The following is a 16,850-nucleotide window of genomic DNA, read 5'->3' on the forward strand; positions in this document are numbered from 1 at the left end:
ATAGTGAACAGTAGCCATTATCCGTTGCATACGCAGCAGTTTGCCTATTAGACTATATGTGGTTCCAAAGCACTTTACCCTGACAGACGGGGCCGATTGAGCAACTAAGCCACCTGATGGAGCACGATTGTTATCTAGTGGTGATCGGGTTGCTGTGAGGACAGTAATTAGAGGGTGTGAGAAACTATGCACTGTAGTAAACCTATGTGTTGGCCGTACTCGGGTTAGTGTACATGTTCTTTCGCAGGGGTCACTGACATATGATGAACCTACAAAATTGCTAATCCTTTGGGTCAAAGTGCACAAGTTAATAGCAGATTGGATCACAAAAGAATACTTACTCAAAGGTGAAGAAAAGTCCACAAGTGACAAGAATAAGGACAAGGGTGAGGTAGAAAACCCCTGTCTGCTTGGCCATCATTATCCTCCCATCGCAGTAAAATTTATTCCGACCAGGGAAGGATTCCCACTTCCTCTTTTTGGGGGTCTTCTTCTTGAAAGGGGTCTCCATTGGAGTGGAGCTGCGAGTGCTTATTTGGCTGTACTCGCACTCTCTCATTGACTCGGACACTCCAAGATGCATCAATTGCTCTTTTAAATGCCCTTATCGAGAGAATCCCAGGCTAGAAGAGCCGCCACTGTGAAAACATCATGCAAGTGGAGGTTAGTTCAGATAACCTGGGATTAAAAAAGTAAAGATTGTGGAGATCAACTCAAACGAGACAGATCTTCAGTATGTGTAGAAAATGAAACGTTGGCTGCACCTTTTGCCAACAATGTGGTAGATATTTGTTAGCAACCTGGCTAGCTTCGTATAGCATCTGTAGTGAAGCTAAAGCTAACACGACTAGCAATTTAGTAAATGTATTTAGGTTTGTATTTTGATAAAGCAGCTATTTTACAGATAGACAAATATAATTGCGCGTCTTGTTTTTGTTTTCAGGTATGGAACTCCTTTTACGCACAATCGAAACTAAAGAGGTTCGTGTGTAGGCTGTCAACAATGTGCTACAGGCAGTGTAGTGTTTTCTTGTCCAGGATGTGTATGTGATCGCTGCTTTACGGTGGCTGATCTCGCTCGGTGCCTTACCGAGGGAAAGTAACGCCGATCGTCGTGTCTGATTGTTGTCACGTCGTCGCTGCTCCTCCCTGTCTTATCCAGGTTTAAACCGAGCAGAGGACAAGGTGAAACACACCATTTTAGAAGTTTAGATGGTTGAATGTGGAGTTGGCCGTCGAAGAACCTCGAAGGCAAATCCGAGGAAAAAGACGACATACACGGCCGGGGTGCTCGCAGGCGAGCTCCAGCATCCAGACTAGCCTCCGGCGGCGGGTCCACAAAAGCGCCAGCGTTTCCCCAAAACGACCCTCAATGCTCCACCACAAATCGTCAGCATTCCATGGAGTGTTAAATAAAAAAGTTGGACGTTCCCAAAATGAGAGTTCAAACGATCCGGTGGACGAGGCGTTCCGTTCACATTTGTGTCCCGGTACGCGGGCTGAAGTGCCACCCTCGCTAGCACCATCACCAAGGGAGCAGAGCGGAGCCTCCCAGCCAGCTCCTCCCTCTTGGAAGACAACGTCGAAGGGGCGCCCCGCTTCGACCATCTCTATGTAGGGTTTCCCAAAGTTGCACAACTGGGTCACATTCATAATATATCATTATATTATTCCAGTTTTTACGATCCCATGCAACCAAAATCGTATTATGTTGCATAACATGTCAGAATGAGACAGTGACATGGTTTAAGTTTGACATCTATGCGGTTTGTCTATTGTTTGAAATCTTTTATTTGCATTTTTTTCCAATTTACCCCAAAATCATTTGGGGGGATTCTTGCAGACCAGGCCGGATTGGGTAATCTGGATTTACTGGCGATTTCCTGCTGTGATATATGTACTGTAATTTAATACCAAAAGTAGCAAATATTTCATTCACAACTAAAAACAAACAGGAGACAGATGGTTGCTGGACCATTACTAGTCCATTTTTGTAGGTGCGGTGCCAGTGGACCAAAAAAGAAAATACTTTATTCATTCTATATATTCTTTTGAATTAACCGGCCAATCAATTGTTTATCAGAATTGTATTCTGCCAAATGTCAATCAGAAAAATCCCTATAGTTCAGGCTCTAGCGGAAACGCTAAATAAATGGCATCATGAACTAAACTGTACTGTTTGGTGGAAACGCCACTTTGCGAAAAATAATTGTAGCTATTGTGTTTTTCTTTTCAAGATAAAAATGATCATTGATGCCAGTTGTTTTTGTAGCAGAAATTCCCTGTCTTTTTTCTTGTCCTCTCAACAGTGTTGAAATTGTTATGCAATATATATTTTTTTTTATGGAGAATGAACAAACATTTTGTTCCGCAAATGGAGGCAGCGACTTGCTAATCTTGTTTCAAATGAAAACAGAGTGCTGAGAAATGAGTCAGGCAGTTACCACATATTCCTACTTCCATGCCAACCTCTGCAGAGGTTGTGTTGTTGCAATTTCCTGTTCCGCCCCCTTTTTGTGATTGATTGCATCACCAGCCTCATCTGTCTGCTATTTCACACCCTTACACACACACTCTCTCTCTCTGAGTGGGTTTTCCAAAACAACCTGAGGCTTAATGGCGCCTAGGCATTATTGCTTGGCATTGGCTACCATGAACGAACAAATAAGGTTTTTCAGTGGGTGCAACCTGATTTGTGAATCAACCTCATCATCCTTACCCAATTACTCACACATCTACCTACATTAATGGTGAGAAGACAGTTTACCTACAGGTAACAAACGCAACATTCTCTCATCCATCACATCCACACTGTAAGAGTGTGATGACTCAGCTTCTCAGAGGCAAAGTGTAGGAGGTGAAGAACATCCGGCATCACCACAGCAAGAAGTGTGACCCACTCAAAATGACGGAGGAACACTAAAATGAGTCTGCGTTTTCAACGTCCAGACCCGTACAATGGATATAGAAAACAGGCCAATTGTTGGGAATTTCTGCGTTAAACTACCGTATTTTCCGCACTATAAGGCGCACCTAAAAACCTCCAATTTTCTCAAAAGCCGACAGTGCGCCTTATAATCAGGTGCGCCTTATATATGAACCAATATTGAGCCACTTCAGCAGGCGTGTCCAAAGTCCGGCCCGCGGGCAAAATATATATATCTTATATATGGACAAAGTTTTAAAATGGGCCATTCATTGAAGGTGCACCTTATAGTGCGGAAAATATGGTAGTCATCAGAGCCAATATGGCAAACCCAGATCCCATGACTGAGAACCGGACATTCTTACCACTATTTCACTCATTTTGATGTTCACTTGACATGCAGTGAAAGGACCCTCAGGAATGTTGTAATTTATTGTATGCAGTCATCTTGCTTTAATAATTATAGCGATGATAATACCTGCTCTGGAATTCAACCTCTGCTTCTTTACATGTGACGCATGTTGTCCTCCTAAGGAATGCTCTTAATAAAACCATCCTGGAATAGACAAAGGACAGGCAAAATGAATTCTGTCAAAAAGGAAAAGCACAGCCATAGGGTTTCTTTGCTAAACTGCTAGAAATCTGTTTGTCATTGTACAACAATAATAGTTGGGGGAATGAACATAAGAAATTTAAGTATATGAGCAACATTAGTGAGGTTTATTTGATAGGTGACAGCCAAAATCGTCCTCATGATTGTGAAGACAAGCTGTTTAGAAAATGGATGGATAGTTGAGCAGCCTTAGTCATGTGTTTAATAAAAACACAATTGAAATCTCACAATGACATGTTATGGCCCCCAGTTATAAGAGGATGGTAACTTAAACTTGACACCGCTGTAGATAGCTAATGTTTTATTGGCCTGTAGATTGTCTGACCATAATGCAGTATCTGTGATGCTTGGTGATGTCCATAGTACATTTATTTGTGACATGTGCAGCACAGAGTATAAATGTATATACCAGATAAAAGAGACATACTGAAGTCATACGAAAAAGGCAAATTTTACAATGAGCATTTTGAAGTTTTCCAACACATTTCTTTTACAGGGCATTCCAAAATATGCCCGCTAATGTGAATGGAGGACATTAACAAAAAGAAATATGTTTACTTTTTTTTTTAATGTAACCTCACTTATATATATCCTCTCACCCTGGCACTTTTGTTTTGATTACCAAAGCGATTGTTTTCTCAGCTATAATACAATGCATACAGGCTTTTATTTGTATTTTTTTTGTTTTTTTACATTGAAACATTGGTTACCATTTTCAAATGTCAGACCCCATTAACAAAATATTCATAATAACAATAACAAATGTTTAACAACAATAAAAGCATTTGTTAATCGTCCCAGTTCTTGCTATGCTTGATTGAGATGGACAGAATCATGTGCCTCCATTGTACAGTTTGTATACAGTAATGAAATAACACAGACAAGATGAAACAAGCGTAGATGAGATAAAAGTTCCAAAGTCGTTGAGGCAATGATTAATAAATTAGACGTTTCTTTTTGACAGTTGCACTTTTCTCAAGTTGATTGGCGCGTGCAAGCTGCCCCCTTGTGGCCTAAAATACACACTGCAGGTGTGTTTTTCAATATCTGGTTCATAGAAGGGACCACTTGTTCTAGTCCTATTGCACAAGTTCTCTTCCAGCGACCGAGACATAAAGATTTCAATTCAAACAGTCAGTGTGTTATTTTTCCACAAGTGCTGACAAAAAAGTTAAAACTCCTGTACAGTGTCACATTTTTAAAATAAATACTCTCCAATAACAAAAAGTAGATGAGCATATTTTAGCTTTTATAAAACCGAAAACAAACTCCTCGACATAGGTCAGCACCAAAATCTGGCGGTAGCTTTGCGTGAAAAAAGTAAACAAAATGTCAAACATAATATCAACGACCAACACCAGCAGGTATTAAATATTTGTATTAAAATGAAACCCCAAACCCACATTCAACAGGGCTGAGAGGTCATACATAGATATTCTGTTTAAGTGGAATAAAAAAAAACATGTTTGATCAGTTTGATGAATAAAAATAGCAAAACAAGTGAATTGTCCAGCTTAATGTTTGCCAACAAAGTCCTCCTGTCATAACTTCCCCAAGTGAAAGAGAACCTGGCAAATAATCGCCACCACTGCAGCGTTCAGTACGGAAGAAATAGAAATGTCTAACAATCTGCTTTCGTAGAGGACAAACTCCGTTTTGTTCTCCTCCACTTTGGCCATGGCCAACAGGCCTTTGGCTGCTCTACACAACATGCTCACGCTGGGTGGATCCATGTGAGGGTGTCCCATGTGCAATAAGCTGTGAGGGTTATGGTGGTATTGTGCCATGCTGACGCCATCTTCTAAAAAGCCGACCAAATTACCCACGCTGCCTTTCTGCATGGCTATGACACGAGCCGCGGTGGGATCTCCTTGTGCCAGGTGAGAGGTGATGGCCACCGCCATCTCTCTATACACTTGAGCCTTTCTCTGCCCTACGTAGCGGACCAGCACCGTGAAGAGTTTCTCTTGTCGACTGAAAGGCGGCGTGGCGAGGAGGAGATCCACGTTTCCTTCCTGGATGCTCAGCTTGCAAAGGCACTCCAGAACCAGCCTCTGAGGAGTCAGCTGGGAGTAGGCCACTGCCGAAGGGAAGGGGTCCTGGGCTTCAGCTGAAGGGCACACCATCCAGTGGAGGAGGCCATCCAGGATGGGGAGGCAGATGGTATCGGTGTAAGTGGAGAGATCCAGCTGGCCTGCGATATTAGCTAGCGTTACCATCGCATTCTCCCTGAGCTGACTCAGACACTCCCACCACCACTCGTATTGACTGCTCGACAGCCCCTTGTCCTGCTGCTCATCTCTTTGATAGCTGGAGGACAACCTGGTCCTCTCAGGGTGCTGATGGTGCAGCAACAAGAGCCTACCCAGAAGAAGAACCAGGGCTGGGTGTCTCGACATATCCGAGTCGTTCCCCGGGATGAAGGACAAGCTGCGGACAATGTTGGAGATGCAGAGGCAGCGTTTGGCCAACGAGTCCTGCCAGGGTGAGCTTGTGGACAGCGGGGTTTCGTCCAGGCAGCGTGGTTCATCTTCCAGCAAGGTGATGTGGTCCTGTTCACCATCTGGATGCACCCTGAAAGGGTAGGACGGCAGCGAGCGAGCAGGGTGTGCGTTCGACAGGGCGTCAACCCGCGCGCACAGGACGTCGTCTATGGTGGCCGTGATACGGTTTCTCGGTTGCTCCTTCTCATCGTCCTCCTTGTTTTCTATGAGCATCTTACCCTCCGCTCTGGTAGGTGGATCACAGCGGGGCTCAAAGTACGTCTGTATGTGAGCTGTAGTGTCGCCCCCGCCACCCTGCCAGTGGAGCAGCCCACTGGTGAACTCGTCAACCAGGTCATCTGTCATATCTTTAACGTCTTTGTCAACAATGGTTACTGGGAACTTGTCGTATTTGCTAGCTTGTTGGAGTTTTGGTTCCAGCTCAGTAAGAAGCAGCTCAGCATCACACTCGCGTTTAATTTCTGCCTTCTTTTCTTTGTCTTCATCCTTTTTTAAGCACTGATCAGGTTTATTCATCCCTTTAGGTGAGAGAGGCTCTCCAGAAACATCAAGATATTCCTTCATAGTGTTTCCTGGTAGGTCCTCTGGCATCTTCAAAGTTGGGATGGACTCAGATGTAGATTGTACCATTGCATTGTTCATGATAGTTTCTTTCTTCTGGTTAGAGTTGTGGTCCAGCAAGCTTTCTTTTGTCACCGGTCCCACTTCAAACTCTTGCAGGATGCCAAAGATCTCAATCAGGCAACGGCGGAAGTACTCAACAATGAGCTCCAGGAACCCTGGCAACTACACAAACAGAAAATGTAAACGTCAACCGTGAGCATAAATCTGTAAAAAGATACAAAGAATATTCTCAGTATTTTTTGATTGACTGTTCTGACATGCTTTTTTCCCCCCATTTGTGGCTTCACAGATACATCTAAAATAAAAGATAAAGGAGGAGGACATCAGTGAGGGGGTTGTCGAGAGACTGTTTCACCTGAGAGAGGTTAAATGAAGCAACGGTGCTGTCATCATAAAGCAGAATGTTGATGGTATCAAGCGCCCATGTACTCTCTGCTAGGAGGCCAGACTTTAGAGACATCATCACACGCCAGGCCTCAGGCATTCCTGAGATGAGAACCGTTGGAGAAAAGTTATCATTGGTTAGGTCGCAAAGGTAGGATATCATTGTCACACACATGATCATTAATTGAACATTTAGAATTGATCTGTGTTGATTAATTCAGATAAATGCATGAAGATATAACAACTACTCTGGGGTAAGAGTTATTAAAACAAGACCCCAGACCATCCTATTAAAAACATTACTCAGAGGACATTTAATCAAAAGGAATTAAATGATTGCTAATTTGACCCAGCGCATTTTACCTTGTTGTTTTATTCTACAAAGTGCAATTCAATAAATTGCCAATTCCTGTTCATGTCTGCAAATTAAAGACTCCTGGCTTTTTCCATAGATGCACAGTAATGCCCCAGGAAATCCTCCAGAAGAAATTTCCAGAACTGTGTTACTATATACCGTACTTTATTAGAGAACATGAACGATTTTCTTTACAGTAATATGTTGTTTGTTCCCCAGCTAGTCTAAACACGGTATTGTGTTTGTGGAATATGATTTAAGATGCCAAATTCACCAGTTTTTATCCATCTCATGGGGCAGCCATTTCTCCACTTGCCGTGGATTGAATGACATAAGAGTTGCCAGGTTTTAAACCAATCACAGCTCAGCTTCAGAAAACAGGTGAGCTTTGATTGGTTGTGGCAACTGTTATGTCATTCGACAGCTAGTGACAAAATGGCCGCCCCTGAGATGGATAAAATCAGGTGGATTTTGTCTGTTTGATTCATATCCCACAAATGAAACATTAATCAGAACGCTGTGTTTCGACTACTCTGGCTGTGCAGAACATATAATTAACAAAGAAAATTTTGGGGGGTGATTTTTTTTCTATAAAACTGGACAGGTAATACAACAGAGACTGTGTCTCACCTGTGTCCTTGGAGGTAAGCTTGCGTCGAGGTCTGAGAATTGGCATGGTGCCCTCCACGGCTCCAAGTGGATGGTTGAGGTCCCTCCTCAGGTTGTGAGGGAACTGACTCAGAGGTCCGCATCCCTGAGAGCCCATCATGGACATCCCAGGCTTTGACATCTTCATGGCTGACAGGAAAGCTGCTTTGCTGGGTGACACGCGTGAGTCCAAGGAGCGTTGGAAAGCTCCTGGACTGGGGGCTCTGGGCAGGTGGTTTGCCATGGATTGTGAATTTGAATACGACGATGGAGGGTGGCGTGATGAAAAGGGAGGCATACCGCCTGTTGATGACATATAAGGAGATTGCCGGTGCCAGTGATCTTGCCCCGGGCGCCCATCCATGTCTTCTCTGCCAATTGAGCCGTAAGGGGTCATTTGAGAGGGGTGTCCTTGTCGATTGGGATAGGGATAACTGAGGTCTGTCCTGGATGGCCACATGTTGGGACCATCAGCCGTGTGGTTAGGAGGCGGCCCCCCACCCATCATTCCATGCTGGCCTGGCATTGAAGAACTCATACGATCGCGGGGATAAGGGTAAGGGAACTGTCCTTGGATGGCTCTGTGATCTGAGCCTGAATAGCCCCCGCCATAGTGGTTATACATGTCTGCCTGCTGGTTGGAATACGGCATTCCGTACATCTCACTCTCATGCCTCTTGGGTGGAGGACCATATATACCATCCATGGATCGTTTGTAGCCCTGCTGAAGCAAAGGTGGATGTTAGCAAAACTGTTTCAACACACAATTGGTCAATCATTCGTTTCATTGTGACGAATTTTTGAACAAACATTACGGATACATACAATCATACATATTTGTACAGTATGTGCAGTATATAGCGCTGCTGATTATTTTAATAGACTTTCTGTTGATTATTTTGTTGATTAATGCTTTTCTTTTGGACTCAACTCAAAGAGAAGCAATTGTTTGCAAGTGTTTTATTTTTATTCAATCTAAAGCGAATCAGTCTGCTTTCACGGAGGACTTCAGAAATCAGAGTATTATTGAGAGGCTAAATTTCTGAGGAATCTGACAATTTTAAAGTAAACAAGATCTCAACAATTAAATAATTCAATTGTTGTGAATTAATCATAGTATCTATAATATATATATACATATATAGTATATATAATTCTGAAAATATTAGCCCCCCGTTGAACTTTTTGCCACACGTCATACGTCAAGCATAAAGATACAAAATTGGATTTGTTTTGTGAATAATCAACACCAAGTGTGATAAAATCGTGGAGTGGAATGAAATGATAGTTTGAATTTTGTTTTTAACAAATAACTGAAAAGTAGGGCATTCTTTTTTCTCAGTGCAGCCAACTGACACCGAAAGATGCCCGTTGATTTCTAAATGAGCCAATGTTGATTTAAACTTCACAACTTTACACTTTTTAATCCTACACTAACGATTATGAAGACATATTTAACAGAAATTGCGGAATCTCACCTGTGGCTGTTGGTACATCCCAGAAGGATGCATTCCATACGGCATGCCGGGATACTGCGGACTGTAGCCATCATGTCTTCAATGTATAAAACAAGTGGAAATGTAACACTTACTGCTTTCCAAATTGTTATGAAAATGCAACATGACAAATCTATGACATCACACACAGGTTCTGACCTCTGCTGTGAAGGGTATCTGTTGGAAGAATACATGCTACTCTCATTGTGAGGTGCCATGCTGTTCTGATTTCCAGGGGGACCCAGGCCGCCCTCCATCCCCATCAAGTGGTCCGGTCTGGAGAGTAAACAGTCAAACTTTATGTCTCTACCAATACAAAGTTGAAGGAACCTGAGGTCATACAACCTTGGAGTATGAAAATGAAATCAGGAGTAAAATTCTGCATACTTGCACAAAACCCCGGAGATTGAACGAGTGTCAGGCATGACGACTTCATCATGTTTTTGTTTCTAATGCTCACCTTCTGTTATAGCCTGGTCCGTATGGGTACTGCGACCGTTGACTCAGGCTAAGTGCTGCTGTGGGTCGTCCGTACATTTCCTGCACACCTCCAGGAGGCATCTGGCCAGGCATGTAGGGATCCGCTCCTGCCACTGAAAGGGCACAAAAAAATGAAAATATGTATATGAGTACGTCACATGCACAAATGTGCATACACGTAGCAATGTAGATAATACGAGTAAAACATACCATTTTAATGTAAAACGATTGAAAAAAAGTAAAATGCTCAACTGAGGCCTAAAATGCGTTTTGTAAAGGAGTCGTGCCAGCAGGTGGCAGCATCCCCTAATATATATTCACCATTTTTTCCACTTGTTCATTGGTTGGGACTGTTTTTGGCCGACACAATTTATGTCCTACAAAACTCTTAACCTTTAGCTTCACAAAAATACTATAACATACCATTGATTCCATAATACTCCGTAAAATAAAAGGGTCAACTTTGTATATTTTGGCCTTATTTGTTGTAAAATTTGTATAAAGAACATTTGCTATCTGCCCAACTAATTTGCTCCACTTTTCCACTTATCTTAATCCGTTATTAGGCAAATTCATTAAATCCAACTATCCATTTTGTATAATCCTTGTCCCTCGTTGGGGTCACAGCTTTATACACACTGTGAGTCCCACCTACGGACAATTTTTAGTCTGGAAGGTTGGAAGGAATGAACAAGCTAAAATGAGACAAATACTGAGCTATAAGAACATCAAGGCAGCTGATGTAATTTGAAGGTGTGGGCGGTAACCGAAATTGACCAATATTGAATTATTATTATTATTTTGTTTAACTTGATAATAAAATAACAACAAGAGTAATTTTATCAGGGGCAATCCCATTAGCAGTAACACAAGGTTCATTTTTCAACAATGGACAATGTTAAAAAAATTGATAGTACTAATTTGCTGTGTATGAATTCTTGAAGATTTTTGATGACTTCAAAACATTTCATTCTATCATGAATATTTATTCATGCTTTGTGTTGGCCTCACTCACTCTTCCTCATGCCAGCGAAGGGATCCTTGGCATCGTATTGCATCCTCATCATCATGTCAGGCATGCTGAGGCCTTGCTGGTATGGCGCAGAGGGTGGCAGAGAGGCAGCACGCTTCTGGAAGGCTGGGTCGCTGACTTCTGAGAAAGGATCCTGCACACTCACGCTGCTCCTGGAAAGGGGGAGGGAATTACAAATGGAGCGACAAGAAGGAGTAAAGTGGGAAGAGGAACTGTGTGACAAATGTGTATTCATTAATAAAATACTATATTTAGCCACTCATTGCCTCATCTGAATATTTTTGCGTTGAACACAATGGGCTCTTTTTTCTTGAATGCTGTGAATCTTGCGTAGCGGGCTACATTGGTAATTACGTAGGTGAGCATAGGCGAATACAGGGGTCGAACTAATTTTTTTTCGCGGGCCGCATTGTAGTCATAGCTTCTTTCGGAGGGCCATTATGACTGTCAACCCAAATAAATGTATGAGCACCTCATATTATATATACAGTAAAAGCTACAAAACAAACCGACAAATAACTCGTTTTCAAATCAGACGAGTAAAAACTGGTTAAATATCTAAAAAAAAGATATTATTAAAAGTGAAGACAATTTGCAATTCTAGTCATGACACACGAATTTGATGCACAATTTGTCTTCACGGGCCACATAAAATGATGTGGCGGAACATATCTGGCCCCCGGGCCTTGAGTTTGACACCCGCGGGCGAATAGAATACCTACCTAAAAATAAAACAACAAGCAGATGAGGAAGTTTGTCTTTTTTGCAAGACTAACATCCTCAAATGCAATGAAATGGAATATAAGCTTTACTTTATCTTCAAATCATAACTGATCAAGTGTACCAAGGGCTTCCTCGCATCTGTCTCGTGTGACCTTTAGGTCTGTAAATCAACTCTCCCTTCCTTCCATGGATCAATTTGAATGTGTCAAAAGATATTTTACAGGCAAAGCGGTTACATTAAATGTGAAATGTAGTGAATGATGACTACTGCTGCTGCACGCTGTGAAAAAAGCAATGAATTTAGCTACAAGTAATGTTGTCATTAGATGTGGAGATAGAGGAAAAAATGATTTAAGATACCTGTTTGGAGCCACAGGTGTGCCCTGTCCAAGAGGGGTGGTAGCACGGGTGGGGGGTAAAAGGTCCCCTGCACCTTCTGCAATGGAGCTGCTGCCAGAAGATTGCGGTGTCTGTGGACCTTGGAGGGAGCCGCCTGAGTTAGCTAAAAGATTGAAACAATGGGATGTTATGACTGTAGCCATAGTTATATTATAAACGTGCAAGGCAATGATTATGAGCTGAAGTCAGCTCGCTTGTCCACAGAACTCCTAACGTGGGCTTTGGCTCAACAAAGGTTCCGTATTAGAGAGAATACTTTGGAATTGAGGCCAAAGCGCTGGCAGTAATGACCCACATGACAAGTGAGCTGAAGCAAACAGCCCACATATGGGCATCACTATATGGGAACAACATGGCTGTTAATGAAAGGCCGATGGTGGGGGAGAAGGGCAGATAAGACAGCAGAGATGAATTTCTCTGCAGGAACGGCAAAGATTTGGGAGGAAAATAAAGTCACAGCGCAACATTCAATCACACCTCAAGTTGTTTGACTGATTACAATTTGTTCTAATTTCAAAACAATATTGTCCATTAGTTGATATGTAGGAGTCACAAAGATTGAGGTGATGTCAACGGGCTTCATGCATAGCTCTTATTGTACAGTATAAATGATGAATGAATATACTTTACATAAATTAAATAAGATTAACAAATTATATACCCGCCTATTACCGTATTTTCCGGACTATAAGGTGCACCTAAAAACCTAAAATGTTCTCAAAAGTGCGCCTTATAGTCCGGTGCGCCTTATATATGGACCAAATTCCTAAATTTAAACTTGCCCGAAGCATTGTGTCATGAAATCAATCATAAGTGCCCCGCTGAAGACTATGAATCATGAATCGAAAAGACTATGGATCATTATTTTGTGATTATAAAGTAATTTGTTGCGTCTGAAGTTGAAATAAAAAAGATAAAATGGAGAATGATTTGGATTAAAAATCTGACATGATGCATTAATGGTGCGCCTTATAGTCCGGTGCGCCTTATATAAGGACAAAGTTTTAAAATGGGCCATTCATTGAAGGTGCGCCTTATAGTCCGGTGCGGTGCGCCTTATAGTCCGGAAAATACGGTAATTTCAGATCTGAAATTGTCAATGCTCAATAAACTGAAGCCTGGCAAGATTTTCTGGCATCGTTAAGTCCGAGCACTCTTCTCATACTAACGCCTTCATTTTTCACATTTAGTTTTGTGAATTGATCCCATGATCATCACATCATAGTAATATGCAAATCACTACACTGCTATAAACATACATAATAAAATCTGTAAAGCCTTATTGATACAAAAACTACGCACCTCCTTTGTAATGAAATATAACAAACAATGGAACAGAGGGAAAACTAGGTTAGCCTATTTAGTTGTTCTTACGCCACAATTCTGTGAATTCTAGGGGTAAAGGTACACATGAGGCTGGCAACACAAGCTCATAAAACCAAGGGATACTAATTCCCTAAAGCAAGTTTAATGGAAAATGAGGACCGTTTGACTAAAAAGATGACAACGACCAAGAGAGGATATGAAAACAGCCTAATGAGCAGTTTAGCGTAAGAAGCCTTCCACGGGAACAGCCTCGGTGGCCTATTACAGCACCGCACGTTTCCAATCGGAAAAAAACAGAGACCAAAGCTTTAAAAATTCATACTGGTAATTCTAAATTATTCAATGATGTTCCCTGCCTCTACATGATAGGAGACAGAGAGAAGGAAAAAGAGGCTGAAATAGAGGGCGAGATGATTATTTTATAATAGGTGGAAGATCTCTCGCTCACATACCGCATGTAAACAAGAGCTACTTTAACCAAGGTTCAGAAGTTGACCATTCTTCAAGAGCACACAGGCTGACACAGAATATTCAGCTGTGAGGTGAAGAAGGCGGAGGGGAGATGGACGCCAGCGTGAACCCGAGTGCCCTTTTGCTCCACATTTCGAGGGAGAAGAATGACAAATGTGTGCGTTTGAGTCACGTGCTTGACATTTATGTGCAGTGTGTGTGTGTGTGTGTGTGTGCATCTGTCAGCGGGTGACATAATCCACTGGGATAGTGGCAGAGAGGCGGGGCTATGGGTGGGAGTCAGTCAGCCGGGCCATTTTTGTGAATGAAAGGTGACGGGGAGGTCAGGTTTGTTTACATTATACATTCCAGGCCTCATTAATGACTCCTCCACACAAACACGCTCTGCCCGCGCTACCAACCCGCTGGACACACTCCATCTGTGACATCATTGCTCTGTCAAGTCTATAAATAGACTGGCAAGGATTTCGGAAGGCAGATGGCGCATGATGTAAAGTTAAAAGGATTAAAAACTCATAGTGCACAAGTTACACTAAATATAATAACTTCAAAGTATCAAACGTCTATTAAAGTTGATGTAGGGAACTATTTATTTATTTAAAATCCTAATAACCGGCAATCATTATCAACCTTTTACATGCAATTTTTCCCAAACCTTTTTTTCCCCCTGTTTTGGATCTGAAACTTTTTTTTTGCCCCCTTCCATCACAAACAAATCTCATTTGTGTTGTCATAAAGTTGCGTCACTAACAATGTCGGAGTAACACAATGTACTGTAAACTGCAGCGACTTGGCATCCTTTCTTCTCTTACTACTATGTACCATGAGTAGCTGCTAGTTGAGTCTTGAAAAGCTAAATCTTTTCACATTATTTTTTCCACAACAGTTATGATGGTATACTACCAACAATAAAATAATTTCTGACATCAAAGTAATGTTGGTCATCTTTCATGTGCACAAGCAAATGAACATGTACTACTCTATATCATTTCTATGTTTTATGTCACATGGAAATATTAACTCTGATAGTCCCATTATATGATTATATATATTGTTTTGCTTTAGGACAAGACATAGGAGATGAGGCTGAAATATGGACCCTATAAACCCGAGGGAATGTGTTTGTGTGTGGCCCACGAATACAGTACGTGTAATCTGTGCAAATGGAGCCAATGCTCTTTTCCACCAGCAGGAAAAGCAATCTGCAGTATCTCATGCAGGTGAAGTACTCTAAAGTTCTTTCACAAAGCCGGGGTCACCTTTCTCATCTCAGTTGCAAATTAGAGGCATGCCCTTAATGCACCAACTCTTTTCTTTCCTCTCCACTCCTGATCCTCATGTCATAATTGTTCACAATACCAAACATATGACCAGCATAACCTCCCTTAACCTCAATCACACAATAATCCAAAAAAGGCAAGTCTTAGGCTTTAGGTCTAAATGAGGATGCTATCGTAGCTGACCTTCATTAACTGGTAAATGATCTCATCAAATGTTGTTTATTTACAATATTTCATCATAGATGCACTCGATCTTGAATAAGCTGCAGTTGACCAAGTTGACAACACTGCAAGACCATTGAGACTTGAAACTTGATAAACTGGCATGCAGTTGGGGGAAGTGATGAGAAATGAACAATCCTTACCAGGTGATGGAGGCTGGATCTTGACTTGCTTCCTGCTGTCCCCTGCAGCCACGCTTCCACTGCTGCTGCTGCTGCTGTCGGCTGGAGGCTCTTCGCCTCGCTCCATTTTACACTCATAGGCAAACAGGAACTGGATATAATGCTTCTTGAGTGAGCTTGCTGAGCTGGTTGATGTTCCCACACTCAGCGTGTTGGACAGCTCCCGCCATTTCTTGTTCTTGTTTACCTGTGGAGGGTGACAAAATATTATTTTTTGCCATCTATTTTTTTTATGTATTGTTATGTATGGTTTATGGTTGTGTTGAACTACATTTCAGCAGTCATTTCTGACCCATGTTTCGCAACTTTTATTGAGCCAAGACCTAAAGACCACATAAGAAAATCTCACTGCACACCAAAAATGTCACAAAAGTGGATATACTAAAACACAGGTGTCAAACTCAAGGCTTGGGGGCCAGATACGGCCTGCCACATCATTTTCTGTAGCCCACGAAGACAAATTGTGCATCAAATTCGTGTGTCATTACAAGAATTGCATTGTCTTCACTTTTAATAATTTTTTATTTTTTTAAATATTTGACCAGTTTTTACTCGTCTGATTTGAAAACGAGTTATTTGTCAGTTTGTTTTGTAGCTTTTACTGTATATAATATGAGGTGCTCATACATTTATTTGGGTTGACAGTCATAATGGCCCTCCGAAAGAAGCTATGACTACAATGCGGCCCGTGAAAAAATGAGTTTGACACCCCTGTACTAAAATAATGATATATTAAAATAATGATTTGGAATGATATACTAAATAATGATTTGTAATGATATACTAAAATAATGATTTTGTTTCTATTTCCTCACAGATGAACACAGTGTGTAAGATGGGCCAATGTGGACTGTGGACATTTTTCCTTGAGGATTATCATTTTTATTCCACTGAATCAATTTTGAAATAGTCTGTGATGGTGTTTGTCATCAAACAAGAATTACCATGGCAAGGCCTCCAATCTCCCGAACAGCAATGTAGAGTTTCCAGAGATCCAAAGGTTTCTTCCCAACAATAGGCAGCTGGGAAACAGGCGTTCCTCTCTCCTCCATGAAGGACAGATAACGCTCCACCCACATCCGCCGCTCTGGCTCTACACCCAGCTCGTATAATCGCGAGACTCGCTCGCCACTGGACGATGATGAGTTTGGGTTGGCTTTCTGTCAAAAAATATAGAGAGTAAA

At 41.8% G+C, this 16,850-nt stretch overlaps 2 protein-coding genes across 9 annotated transcripts in view; both read right to left on the bottom strand.

The window, feature by feature from the left end:
- Positions 1-1,546, bottom strand: part of zdhhc14 (zinc finger DHHC-type palmitoyltransferase 14) — a 28,457-nt gene extending 26,911 nt beyond the window's left edge. For 3 of the 6 annotated variants that reach the window (XM_037242188.1, XM_037242190.1, XM_037242191.1), the window contains exons 1-2: positions 1,091-1,545; positions 342-638 (exon numbers count right to left, since the gene is read on the bottom strand). In XM_037242188.1, the coding sequence (XP_037098083.1) occupies positions 342-583 (242 nt within the window). In that variant the 5' untranslated portion in view covers positions 584-638; positions 1,091-1,545. Of the gene's footprint in view, positions 1-341; positions 639-1,090 lie in introns of all 6 variants that reach the window. The other 3 variants (XM_037242186.1, XM_037242189.1, XM_037242187.1) reach the window with 2 other exon arrangements.
- A 2,081-nt stretch (positions 1,547-3,627) lies between these two features.
- The window catches only part of arid1b (AT rich interactive domain 1B (SWI1-like)), a 132,722-nt gene continuing 119,499 nt past the window's right edge, over positions 3,628-16,850 (bottom strand). The window contains exons 13-22 of one of the 3 annotated variants that reach the window (XM_037242253.1): positions 16,611-16,826; positions 15,628-15,853; positions 12,147-12,288; positions 11,046-11,215; positions 10,011-10,143; positions 9,710-9,826; positions 9,533-9,608; positions 8,037-8,778; positions 7,023-7,153; positions 3,628-6,829 (exon numbers count right to left, since the gene is read on the bottom strand). In XM_037242253.1, coding sequence (XP_037098148.1) covers positions 5,081-6,829; positions 7,023-7,153; positions 8,037-8,778; positions 9,533-9,608; positions 9,710-9,826; positions 10,011-10,143; positions 11,046-11,215; positions 12,147-12,288; positions 15,628-15,853; positions 16,611-16,826 — 3,702 coding nt within the window. In that variant the 3' untranslated portion in view covers positions 3,628-5,080. The remainder of the gene's footprint in view (positions 6,830-7,022; positions 7,154-8,036; positions 8,779-9,532; positions 9,609-9,709; positions 9,827-10,010; positions 10,144-11,045; positions 11,216-12,146; positions 12,289-15,627; positions 15,854-16,610; positions 16,827-16,850) is intronic. The other 2 variants (XM_037242252.1, XM_037242254.1) reach the window with 2 other exon arrangements.

This window comes from Syngnathus acus, chromosome 22, assembly GCF_901709675.1.
Source record: "Syngnathus acus chromosome 22, fSynAcu1.2, whole genome shotgun sequence".
Taxonomy (NCBI): domain Eukaryota; kingdom Metazoa; phylum Chordata; class Actinopteri; order Syngnathiformes; family Syngnathidae; genus Syngnathus; species Syngnathus acus.